General features: G+C 40.7%; 1 protein-coding gene across 1 annotated transcript in view; it reads right to left on the bottom strand.

Annotated features, from left to right (window-relative positions):
* Positions 1 to 13799, bottom strand: part of PPP3R1 (protein phosphatase 3 regulatory subunit B, alpha) — a 64689-nt gene that overhangs the window by 24128 nt on the left and 26762 nt on the right. The window contains exon 2 of the mRNA XM_019549149.1: positions 101 to 140. Within this exon, the coding sequence (XP_019404694.1) occupies positions 101 to 140 (40 nt within the window). The remainder of the gene's footprint in view (positions 1 to 100; positions 141 to 13799) is intronic.

The following is a 13799-nucleotide window of genomic DNA, read 5'->3' as shown; positions in this document are numbered from 1 at the left end:
AGTAGCATGAATGGAAGTTGCATAAACAAATCCCTTTTTTAAAAAAATTAATAAAAAGATAACTAAAGTAAAAAGGCAACAAATATGAAATTGGACTTACAGTGTGAGCACATTTCCAAAGGGTAGCTTGCCTCATTTCCCTGAAATATACAAAATGATTACAATTAGTCACAAAACTAGCTAGTGGTATTAATATTAAAAATGCCCACATGCATTTAAAATTAGGTCATATATAATTATTTTTTTAACCTGACAAGAATCAGTATTGTAAAATCAGATAATGATTTTACATTATCAAAAAAGCACATACTAAATTTTAACTATCTGTCATATAGCAGAGAAGAACAGTTAAGGATTATTTCCAGGAAAACTATCAAAGAGGTTTCACAGGAACTAGTAATTTCAAATCTAAATTCTAAATAGTGAAGACATTTGGTCAGTCATTTATACTACTTGCATGCAAAGTAACATGATTTAAATAAAACTTCAGAACTTCACACAAAAGATGCTTTATGATTTTATTTAAATTCACAAAGAGGAAGAACCTTACACTGGTCAGCAGAAAAGTACTGGAATAGACCCATCCACATTTTGCACATACCCACACAAAAAAGCACAAGCAATAAATATGGCACAAAATGTTCTTTTCCACGGATCTGGATACAGAGTCTGAAAAACTTATGATTTGAATATGCAAGCATATTCAATGTATCCCATAAAATGTAAAAGACTAAAATATACAAGAACTTAATTGCACGAGAACAGAATCATAGAAAACGTTAACTCTGAAGACAGGAGTGGTCAACTTGAAATATGTCTCTGAAGTTCTGTAACTGTTACAGAACACTACAGAATACTAAAAATTCAAGTAGGTTTGCTTTTTTCCTATTTTTTTTTGTACATTTGACTATACTTGGCATACTCATTCTTTTCCGAGTCAGTCAGCAAAAGAGTACCTGTTAAGAACCTCCTATCTGACAATGACAGAAGCGCACACTAAAGAAAAGCATGCAGAATTTTTTAAAGTTTCTTAAAGTGATTTTAAAAACAGGACATTGTTTAAGGATTTTGCTACCCAAAAAATTAAATTAAGAATCAGTCTATTTAAAAATTCAGTCGATAGTATTCAGCATTCCAATACAAACCAAGTATTTAAAAGTGAAAGAGCATAGAAATAAAGAATGTTCAATGAAAAAGAAATTCTACATTTGGTGCAAATACATGATGTCGTTCTCTAATACCGGTGGGAAAGGGCAGAGCAAATCTCAAATCTAGTTCTCTTTCTGATAGTCACAGTCTCTTTTCAAACAACACAGGCAGCTTTCTTGCCTGTATTTTGTGGGTGAATTAAAGACGTACACCTTCATTTTTTCCCCTCAAATGTTTATATGCAAGTAGAAAAAACTTTTACAAAAAGTTAGGTCTGAGAAAACAAATCCAAAAAGTCTGCCCAAATGTACTATGGGAAACAAAGGAAATTCCACGAGGGAAAGGTTTTCAAAGCAAAGACTGAAAGGGAACATCAAGACTCCGAGTACTCAGTGGTTCTCAGCCTTTCCAGGGGCATGGCATTCCTGCTCCATGTTTAAGTTTTGTTGGGTTTTGGTTTTTTTGGTGTTTTTTTTTTGTTTTTTTTTTTTTGGGGGGGTGGGGAAGAGGGGGTTGTTGTTTTCTTTAATGTGGCAGCACACCCAGCTGAGAACCACTGTTGCCTCAGGTCTTTTTAGCTGGGTTCTGCTGCCTCCAGATTGAGTTATCCCCATGCCTGCTGCACAGCCAGCCCTAGAAGGTCTGTGCAATGCACATGCACTGCTGCATTGGGGCTCTCTAAAACGGGTGGGCAATTATTCGGCTGGGAGGAAGCTTAAGGACTTTTAGTGAGTTGTCAAGAGCCACAAGAGTAGCCCCGCCCCTTGACAGGTGCCTTGCCCTGCCTGGTCACCCTCTTGAGACCGGAAGTCCTGCCCCTAACCCCTGATCTTTGCCACCAAAAGTCCCTCCCCTTGCCCCAGAAGTACTCCTTTTGGAAGGGCAGGGGGTTGTTGACTTCAAACTTGCCAGTTTGCCAACTTGAAACTGGAACCCCCCCCAGTCCCACAAACATCTATAACAACTTATTTTACTGTTATTAAAAAATATATTTCTGTCCTAATTTATGTGTGTTTGCATAATAGAGGCAATTGCACTTGCGCCAGACCCCCCCCTCCCCTCTGCTCACTGACTCAATGTTGGGGGACTCCCTCCTGGTCACTGATCAGCTGCTGGGGGACCCCCCTACTCATCTGGCAGCTGAGGGATTCCTACCTTTGACTGGCTGCTGGGGGTACACTGACCCAAAAAGCTTGAAAACTCCTGGTCTAGAGCAGTATTTTTCAAGCTGTGGTCTGTGGGCCCCTGGGATTCTGCAGACTACATCTAAGGGGTTCGCAAAAGATGACCAATCAATCAAAAGTATGTGAATACCCACACTTATAAATCAAGGGGTCCACACCTCTACTTAAAATTTACAGAGTCGAAAACCACCGATCTAAAGCAGGCAGGAGCTGCCCTATCTTGTCCAGCATGTTCTGGATGGGACAGTTCCACCTGTACCTGTATCCTGGAGTTGCACAGGGGCACCAAACCAGGAAGTACTGCACAGCATGAGAGTCCTAGTGCAGGGGGAGTACACAGGGCAGTTGTACATGGCTGCTGCCACCATGACACCCTCAGGGAGGTTTCACAGCACCCCAGCGTTTCCACACCCCGGTTGAGAACCACAGCTTTTAAGTGTTACACACAGTCACAGGGAAGGCAAGTCTCTCACTCTAGGCTTCAAGTAAAGCCACAATGAAAGTTTTGTGAAAACATCAGCGAAAAACAAAATAAGTAGTCAAGAGTCTACAGGATGCAGACAAGGTCTCTGGAACATGGGAAACAGAACCAGAGGGAATCTTGGGACAGGCAGGAACCAGGAACCAGAGGATCCGGATAGGGCACTCAAAGCACAAGGCTGTGAAGAAGCAAGAAAAAGACATCAGATGGGATGGCCGCAAAAGTAAAGGAGAAACTTGAATTAAAACTAGTGAACTAAACACATGGTGTACAAACATATCCATAACTTAACTGCATTAAAAGAATGTTCTGTTCTAGTCATAGATTAGATGGACTCTTGAGACAAAATTAATTCCTGGAATTATACCAAATCAATTTAGTCACAGATGCATAAAAATTTGCATCTGAGAATATTAACAACTAGGTAGTTTCATGTTTAGTTACCTTAACTCAGAGTATATTTAAGAGTCAGTCTTAACATGCAACTAAGTACAAATTCTAATCACCAGGAATGTAATTAATTATTTACATTAAAATAGAACTGAAAATTTTGGAGAGAACAGTGAAAACTGAAGACTGAGCTTCAGCTAATAAGTTACTGTGTGACTGGACTGGCACTTTTGCATCCAAAAAGAAGATATGAGAAACTGTAAGTTACAAAAGTTAGCCTTGCATCTAATATTTGCTACACATCATGACGCACATGGTAGTTAAAAAGATACTTAACTGATACTGCTGTGTTGAATGTTCTTTTTCCCCAAGAAAATCCTGAAGTCATTTTAATGAGGGCTTCAACCTGTTGATCAACAGTAAGCACTCAAGCTACTCAAACAGGGCTCAGATTCCTATCAGTTAAACTGCAACTCGGATGAATACAAAAGTCGTGTGGTCATCTATTCTATACAGAATGCCTGGTTCCTAGAAAATGAACATTAAATTGTGTTCTTGGGGAGGCAGGAGTTTTCCACCAGAGTTAACAGCAGCACAGAACAATTTGTAATTAGTACGCTTTTTTTTTTTTTTTTTTTTTAAAAGAATGGCTGGCTACTCAAGTTTCTGAAGTGCCAATATATGATAGATATGTGTGGGTGTGTAAAGTTGCAGTGTACACCCTAGAGCACAAATGTTAACATTGACCAAGATGACAAGTCAGACATTTCTTGCAACCTGAATGATCACAGAGTGAGTAAGATGAAGGTTCAAGACAAGAGTTCCAGGAAACAGTGACACCTGATCAAATTAGATTTGCAGGTGTCAAGGATCTCCAGTAAGTCAGGCACTGTGTTCTGTTGCAATGTTCCATCCCATTCACAATGTTCCATAGCTAAATTAAAATTACAAAGAATTTTTAAGGTTTCTAGCACAATAGAAAAGTTAAACATTCTAAAGAGTGTTAAGCAGTATGAATTTATAATTCAACTTAAACCACAATATTAGTGAATGTTTGTTTAAGGAAGCAGATCCTAGCAAATTTGCTCAATGGACACTTAATTGGAAACATGCAACTTTTTTTTGTGTAAATCATAAAACGACTCTTGTATCGCCATATATTTTGTTCAGCATAAAATGCTTCTTTTAGGCAGACGGAAGTCCTAACAGTATTAAAATCTTACTTTAGTGGCTACTATTTCATTTCGCAGGTGCAGAAAGAAACTACTAGTTTTGTGAAAAAGATGCACATTAAATGGAAAGTTTCTTTCCGTCAGAGGCATAGATTCTGCTATTTCCTGGAGTGCTATTCTCAACCACACCTTTGTCCATCCATTCTTGCTCTGCATTCACCAACCCCAAAAACAACAGTGAGGCCACCCTGAAAGCACTCCCTATTCCCATTCACAACCATACCAGAAGTAGTTCTTAAGAGTAGTGGTGGTATATGCCATTAAATGCCTTATTTCTGGAACTGGCATGTTCAAAGCAGGAAGGCAGGGTGCGTCTGAGAAAGACAATTCTAGGAAGCCTCACAGCAACAGTAAGGACATACTCCTCTGTATTGTCTCTTATTCCAACTGGAAGGATGTTCTGCATGATCCTGAACCATCATGCTTGGACATTTACCACTGTAAGGTAGAAAAAGGCAGCTTATCTCTCCATCCAGTAAATATAGAGCATCAGCTCCGTAATTCACTTATTCTGAATTATATAATACAAGGATGCCTCATTAATAGCTGGCAGGGCACATAGTTAAACTCACATTAGTGAGGTCAAAAATCACCAAATTTGGGGTCTTCAGTTTCTGCTGGCAACTACAAAACAGTGGTAGGGCAAAAGGAGGGGCAAGAGGCTATTGCATTCAGCCTTTGGTTTGAGTCATGTCAACACAGCAGCTTGAGCAGCACCCTCAATGCATAGGAAGTTGGCTGTCAGATTTGCAACAAGCCACACAGTCCAGATCTGGCCTCCAAACCAAGTTGGACATCCGTAAGAACTTAAGTGCTATATACTGTGTCAGCCCAATGGTCCATCTAGCCCAGTATCCCATCTCTGACAATGGCAAAAGTGGATGTTTTAGAGGAACAACACTGAACTGGGGCCTGGAAGGTATCCCCTTGTTCATTACCCTCTCTGGCATCTATCATCAATGGTTTAGAGATACCAGAGGATACATCTCTGACCTCTGATCTAATTCATTAGAATTCATTTTAACTTGGTAGTACATGTGCATAATTTTTGGACTATTGAATACCAGCTCAAGAAAACACATTTTAATATATACTGAACAGAAATAACATTTTACTGCAGCTAAAAAAAACCCGTTAGTGTAATACTTCACTATTTTGTTTTTAAGGAAAAAAAGTCAGCTTTGTCAACTGTTTATGGTATCCTCAAAGTCTCTCTATTCCTGGCTTTTTGCCAACACTGGCAATGTATGGCATATAACGTGATATAGACATCTGTCCATCACCAATTTATAACACATCAGCAAGTGATTAGGTCATATCACTGTTGTTTTAAGATCAACTCAAGCCAGAAGGAAGAGGCCTGGATTTCATCCACATTCTCACGTACCATTTCGTACTCAGGCAGTTAGAGCTTCTCCCAACTTTGTTTACTAATTGGGTGCTTAAGAATAATTAAGAACTAGGTGCTTAAGAATAATTAAGATCCATCAAACGAGAGAAAATGTCAAGCATGTTACTTGCATCAGACAGATCTACATGTACGTCACCCCTCTTGTAGCACAGCGCTACATAAAAGAGAAGACCTTTCCCTTCGTTGAATCTAACCCAGCATAAAATACAAGGGACCCTGGTTAGAGTGCCCTAAAAAAAGTATGAAAGACTACACTTAAAATTAACTGGCGTTTTCTCTGTATTGCTCTAGAGTGCCATCTGTATTGCACAAAATGTTTCTAACTGGGTTGCGTTATGTCCAGACTGACAATTAACACAGTTCTATGTTTTACAGGTGCCAGTTTTCCCCACAGTAAATGCACACCCACACACCTGCTTAACTGCTAGAGTTCAAAAGTGTGAACTTGTAAGAAGTATTGTTATAGCAAAACACACCACAAACCCAGCAAATTCCAGTTTTAAAAAGAACACAGTGAAGTTCTTATGTGTATTATGACATTCCTAGCAGCGAATAGTTGCTCAGTTAAAGCATACAAGGATTATATTAAATGAAATGGACAGAAGAGAGTCCACATGGTAAAACAGTTCTGGTGACCTAGGAATCTGAGAATCAGTACTAAAATAGTCTTAAGAATAAATTGTTTCATTTGGTGTTCTTTCTGTATTTGCCCTTCTGCAGCTGTCACTATGAAGGACATTCTATCACCCAACCTATTCTTCATTTCCTGCATGTTATCTCCAAAGATTTGCCACTCAATTTCCATCTTCCCGAGTTGTTTATTTAGAGACTATTGGTCAACGAACATTCTTTAAACAATGTAGTAGTACATGTTGCCCCAAAGCAGATAAGCCACAGGCAATTTAATTTGTCAAAAGATTCCTCTTGCTTCACAAGATGAAGATCTGTAAACAAATAAGCAGAGGGAATTTGTTACTTGCAAAAACATTTATAAAAATTCTCAGCTGAAGGTGCAATGAAGAAAAGCAGCATATGCTTACAAACTTGCCTAAACTCTTCCTAATTAAAGAGGCACAATAACATGCTATGTGTAGTGAACACAACTGTCAAAGATTTTCTAATTACACTTTATTGCACATTTACTGCAGCATGCACAGCACCACATTTGCTTAGACTATTCAGAAGTCTGAAGGAAAAGTAAATAGTATTTTTAACCAGCATCTGCTTTCCTAAATATTTTATTTTAAAAAGTACTGCTAGTGTAAAGCCTTTTAAGGCAGGCAAATCTGGATAACCAACATACTACATTTAATCCCAAACATTCATGTTTCCCAAATGTGGTTTCAAATGGTTTACATTTAGGACAACTGTGCATCTCCAAAGCTGGATGAGCCAGAGGAATGAAAATCTAGTGATGAGGGCTTTTAAAAAATTAGCTTAGGTTAGGGCTGTCCAACTGGCAGGTCCAACTGACAGGCTAACCTGCAGCAATAGGGCTCCTGGCCCAAGTGAGATTTCCTTCTTCAGCTTCTACTCCCTGCCCCTGACCTGGGTACAGCACAGCCTACAGGGCCAAGGAAGCCCATGGCTAGGAGGCTTTTGGGGGAAGAGGGGAGGGGGACACCCAGAGACTTCATGGAGTGCAGTCCCAGGGGTACCACACAGTGCAACTAGGGTGGAGGGGTTGGTTAGTATGGTTGCAATGGTGGTGGGAGGATACCTACACAGCACAGTATGGCATGTGGCCTAGGGTGCCTATACCCCCTGGGTACTCAGAAGGTGTATAGCCCTAGTTTAGGGCATGAATTAGAGTAGGGGTGGGCAACCTGTGGCATGTGTGCCACAAGTAGCTTGTGTGTGGTCTGTAAGAGAGGACAGGCAGAACAGCAGCAGATAGGGCAGGAAGCAGAAAGCAGAGCAGCAGAAGAAAGAGATCCAAGTGGAACTCAGGGAGGGTGCCAAGCTAATTTGTGACACCAACCAAAAAGGTTGGTCCTTTCTGAACTAGAGAGCAGATGTCCAAGACTCAGAATGGTCTCTGCTGCAATTTAAAGAAAACCACGGTTAAGAGGAGTTCATTTTTGCTTCCTCTAAGTGGTAAATGGACTTGGACTTACTGACTGCTACTTTTACATAGTGAAGTTTGCCATGAAAATGAACTGCATTATTGATGTCTGGATATTTGCATCTGTGGTGTATCAACAGTGCCATGGGCTAAGAACACACTGAAAACAGTACTTCCTGCAGGTGTCCTCACACCTTATACTACTGTCAAAAACCATAAATGTTGCTAGCAACTTCAGTGCATCAAATCTAAAAAGGTCAGTTTTGGAAACAGAACTAAAAGGTCTTGTTTTGCAATATTTCAGGGCTCCAGTTTCAGATAAATATAATTGTTAGGTTTCTGGAAAGGACCTTCAATATCATCCATCATTATTTCCTACATAACAATACTAGTGCCAAGAATTTAAAGGACAGCAGAGACTAGCAGCCCAACTTAACAATTAATTTTACCAACAAGCCACCCTCAGAAGTGCTATGAACAAGCATGAAACATTCCATGCAGAATGCCTCTTCTCCCTCCCTACTGCTTTTTCTCTCCATAGCATCAAAATGAAGATTAAACAAATTACCTGCACAACCATAGTCCTCTCTTCTTTTCTCTGATCCTATCTTCCATGTACTGCAGTTACCACAAAAAGCTTTCAACTCTGAAGACGGCCAAATGCCAGGCTGGTGCAATAATCTTCACAAAATGGTAGCTGATCCAAGAATCTTTCAGAATCCCAATAGTCTTGCATGACCATGGCAGAGTTTTTTTTGTTTTTGTTTTTGTTTTTTTTTGGGGGGGGGGGGGGAAGCGGCGCGGCGGTTTATATTGCATTAAATTTTCCTTGGCAATGGATGATCTCCATCATCCTATATGTTGCCAATTTTGATTTACCAAGCCAAGATCTGTTTGGCAACCTTTGCTGGAACATGATTTCTACATTTCCAGAAATAAAGTTGGTTATAGTAGCTTGAATAAATATTCTGCTGTACAACAAAACCTGCACTGAGCTGGTATAATAGGACTTGTATAGATGAGCAGAGTGGCAGAACGTTTTTGAAAACTGGTACATGCTACTTCTCTGCAGATAGACAACAGAGAGCATTACCAAACATTCCCTATTAAGCACTAAAATGCTAAAGCCAGGTCTCAAAAATGATACACATGAATAATGTTTTCACCAATTTTTAGCACAAAACCAAAGAAACGTTAACGAACTTATATTTTTATATATCTATATCCAGATTCAAAAAAGTGAATTAGATGCATGTAAATATATGTTGGATTAGGACTAGCACTGTCAAAATCCATACCGACTTCCACTACTGTTTATCTGTTTCTTTTTCATCAGCAGATACCCATTAGCAATTTATTCCCAACTGATGGAGTGCAAGTCTCAGTCTCAGCTACAGTAATTTGCCCAAGTACACATGTAACTTGAGGGAGCACTTGGAACTGGAAAACGCCATTATGTAAGAGACAAATTTAAAAAAAAAAAAAAAGTAACCTGTGGAACAGTGTCATCCTTACTGTGGAGCAAGGCTTCCCATAGTCTGAAAACCTGGCAACAGGGGAGTGGTGGCTGCCATGGCTCCCCTGATGCCAAAAACTGTGAAGCACTGCAGCATAGATGACATGACCTGCAGGTGGGACTGAGTTCAGGGCTGCCAGTCTAAACCAGCATGGTGCCAGATCTGAGGTCTTGATTCTGCACGCGTGATAGGGTTCAGAGGGGCCGGAAAACCGGACACCAGCTAGACACCAGAGCAAAGTCAAAATTCTGGTTGGGAGAGGACTGCTTAGCTCTAGGAGCTGCAGGTCACTTCCAACACAACTCAAGTTACTCCAGCTACCACTTCCCTCCTGCAGCATCACTGCCACTGTTTCTTTACCATGCAGGCAAAGACCCTTACAAAAACTCCACCACTGTCAAAATGCAGAAGCTCCTTGGCTCTACAAGCTGGATAAACTGGCTTCACTGGCCAGATGCGACTTGCAGGTTGCCAACTCTTGATCTAGAAGTTACGCAGTGAATTTGGCACAACAGATGTGACAACATCTGTACTTAAAAGACGATGAAAAGAAAATCAAAAACCTTTAAGCAATCCCTCCTTTCACCCTATCCACAAATAGCATGCATTTATTTTGTTATGTTTGGCTAAATCTGGCCAATAGTTTCAAACATCTACAAACTGTTCAGTAGAGAAATTACTTTAAATATAAACTATATGAAAGATATACAGGTTTCCCTTGCTTTATGCTGTACATGCATTCCTGGAAAACAGCGCATATCTCATTCACATAAAGGGAGCCCACTTTACAATGTAACAAATAAAGATACGTTCCAATACCTCGACAGTACTGATCCTCAGACCCGTTTCTACCACTTTTACAAGACAATGTTGGTACTCAACAACAGCATACAAGCACAGGGCACTATCATAATGGGGATGACAACTACAGAAACACGTGTCGCAGACAAGCGAGCAGAACAGATCCATACAGGAGACTGTATTTTGGTGCGTGTCATTCCCACAATGCACCAAACAAAGCAAAGCAGCTGACTGAGGGCTTCCACCACGCCAATCACATAAGAGCAAATTTACCTTGCATATAATAAATTTCCGGTATAAAAAAAAAAAAAAAAAAAAGAGTCATTGTATGAGAGCAAATTCGCACATACAGGACCTGCATAAAGGAAGGGAAACCTGTACAGAATATCAATATATTTGTAGTGGTTACTGGATACAGGATGTGTTGGGTATGTAGTGAACAGGATTGCTTATGTACAGTTGACAGAGGAAGTCACAATTTAATACTTTTGGTATTAAACTCCAAAACCCTAAATACTCCTCTCTGCTGTTTCCCCTTCCTCCTCCCTTCCCCCACCCAAACTTTTGTGTGTTCCAGTTACTGAGCTTTTTAAAAGAATATTCTGTTCACCTGACAGCCTCATCTATGCAACCAGTGGGGTTAAATCTTACTTAAATGCCGAGATTCTCACCAAATCATGGGACTCTTCAGGTTTGGCTGCAAGCACAAACACCAATGGGGGGGGGGGGGGGCATTAAACAACATTTGAGAGCTGGCAACACCAGATTTTTGGAATAAGCAAGGTACAAGATTTAGTATTAGACATAAACATAAACCTTAAGTGGACTTTGTTATTTTCAGTACAAGTTTCTGTAACTTGAGGAAGGCAAAGCACATTAGTTGCTTTGTCCATTTCCCCCTCCCCTACCATTCCCTGGATGCAATACTAATGGAGGAGAGTGGCCTAAGAAGCTCCTTCCAGTCCTTTGGTCTTAATATTAGTGGAATAATTCCTACAATACTTTGATATATACTGATGTCATTGAATTTAACCTTGCCCTAGCCTTATGAGTTAAAGCAAAGAGAGATTAAACAGCTTGTGCGGGATAGAAGAGTTATGTAAAGAAGCCAGAAGCAGAGCCTCTCAAACTAAGGCTAATTACAGCCGTTCTTCCTATACTTTGCCACGTTGCACTTGCCATGGCTATTTCTAAAGTCTTTATCCTATTTATTACCTGGTTTCCATTAGTAGCTTATACTGGGTATTTGATTCTTGTAAAATCTGAATGAAAAATGTGTGACTTGGACTAGTTTACACTGTGAATAAACCCAATGTGTCATGTATCACAACACTACCTTGGAGTTCCAAGCCTCCACATGACAGAATTTAAAACAGAAAGGTAAACACACTTGCTTAAAGTGTTTCCAAAACTACATGGGAAATGTGATTGGCTACAACCCTCTCATTACATACAGAAGAATGACTCATGAGACTACATTATAAAACTACTACGTAAGACATGGATTGAGAGCACAGCCCTCTGTCAGAAATAAAAATATGAAAAGAAACAGGCTTTTTGTTTTGGTTTGCTGGGTTTTTTTGCGGGAGGGTGGATTTAGAACTGGAAGGTCCGTTTACCCACAAGGCCCAGAACCAACACTCTTACTATAAGCCCAGTCACCCTTTCAACTCCCAACACTGTGCGTATGATTGCTGTGTTTTTTTTCAAATCTGTGTAAATGGACTCCATCTTTGGTATCAACTTCTGGCTACATGTCATCAGATAAATGGAGTTTTTTTCCACTCCAGCTTCTGAGAAGGTAAAGAACTTTGTCCTTCTCCTCCAAATCAAATCTTTCATCTGTTGTGGATCATCATGATTCCATCTCTTCTCCAGTCTGTTTTTGGGTTCTCCTTTCCTACTCTCACTTTATGCCATTTATTACCTGATTTCCATCAGTAGCTTATACTGGGTATTTGATTCTTGTAAAAGATGAATGAAAAAAAAGTGTGGGGCTTGGATTAGTTTACCCTGTGAATAAACCCAATGTACACTAACACCATTGATTTTCATTTTCCCAAAGCAGCTGAAACTGCGTAAGACTAAAAATGACAGTTTCACTATTGACCACAAGGACCTAAGTAGCAGTTTTGTTGGTTCTGGTCTGCTGCTACTCAAAGCTGTACAGAGTCACATATATGAGCTGGCTGTACCATCTGGAGAAAAAGAATTAACACCCCCCCAAAAAAAATACCCTACACGTACTATACCATATTGCATTATCTTAAATACAACTATAGTTTGCAACTATAATAAATGGCTGCAAACTTCAGTTTAAAAAAAAAAAAAAAAAAAAAAAAAAAGCTTAAATTCTACTGAAGTTTTTGGCTTATGTCCTTCAGGTTAGTCAGGAAAGTCACCTAACTAAACCCTTCTATAGATGGAATTCTTCAGGAATTTGGAGATAGGATTTAAGGGAAACTTAACTGCCTGACACAATACATCTTCAGCTACAGTGAATAAAAGAGGTTCTAGCATCCACTAATATTTTCCTCACATAACCCCACCTTCCCTGGTCTACAACATGAATATAAAGTGAGAAAAATCATGGAAGTCCCTCACCAAATTCTGAACCTTTTCTCATCAAATTTATGTTCTAAAAATGTTTCCCTTCTTTAACTCTGAAACCAGGATTTTAAGGATGCCAAGCACATGGATCATGGTTGGATCCAGCTTGCAAGATGTGCTAATGAGTGGCAGGTGACATTAAGGGCACAAGTCAAAACAACAATGATGCTGGTTCATAAAAGAAAGGATGAAACAAAATGGAGAACAGAATAGCAATGGTCCTGACCAATAGTTCCTAAACTTTAGATCGTGACCCCAAATTGGTTGACATGAGCATATGGGTTGCAGGCCTGTGGGTTGGGAGCAGCCATGCTGAGAAGTGGGGCCATAACTGGAGATATACTGAGGAGAATTTTGGGAAGCACTGGTCTAGCAAGCGATGCAAAACATTACAAGTAACAACTTAAATCAGGGGTGGGCAAAATATGGCCTGCGGGCCAGATCCAGCCCACAAGCAGCAAACAATTAAATTGTACTCCACCTAGCTCACACACTTCGCTCCCACTCTCACACTCAGGAGGGTCTTAGCCCCAGCCAGCAGGCACAGCTGCTGGGTGGGACCACTGCTGCAGCCACCAAGGGACCTGCTTGGCTTCTTCAGCATCCAGCAGCTCGCCCTCATTTCCCCGCTGCAGCACTGGCTCTGGGTAGGGAAGCTGCAACTGGATGAGAGTGCAGATTGTGCGGCTGGGGCTAGCAGGGGCACAGAGCCCATGCCCAGAGGGGCAGTGGGAGAACGGAGCTCAGGTGGACAAGGAGTAGATGTGTAGGGTGCAAGGGAGAATGGGGGTGGTGGGGACCCCTGCCCCTAGCATACTCCCCCATGGTGCACAGCCCCAGGCGGCAGCAGTAGGCCCTCAGGGTGCAAGTGGCCCCACACAGGTACAGCCACCTGGCACTGCATGGCTCCAGCCAGTTCTGGAAGCTGCATGTGGCAACAAGCAGAGCCAGGCCAGCCA

Source organism: Crocodylus porosus, unplaced genomic scaffold, assembly GCF_001723895.1.
Source record: "Crocodylus porosus isolate Cpor-Errol unplaced genomic scaffold, CroPor_comp1, whole genome shotgun sequence".
In the NCBI taxonomy this organism is placed as follows: Eukaryota; Metazoa; Chordata; order Crocodylia; family Crocodylidae; genus Crocodylus; species Crocodylus porosus.
The sequence above is the reverse complement of the archived record's forward strand: the minus strand, read 5'-3'. Positions and strand labels throughout refer to the sequence as shown.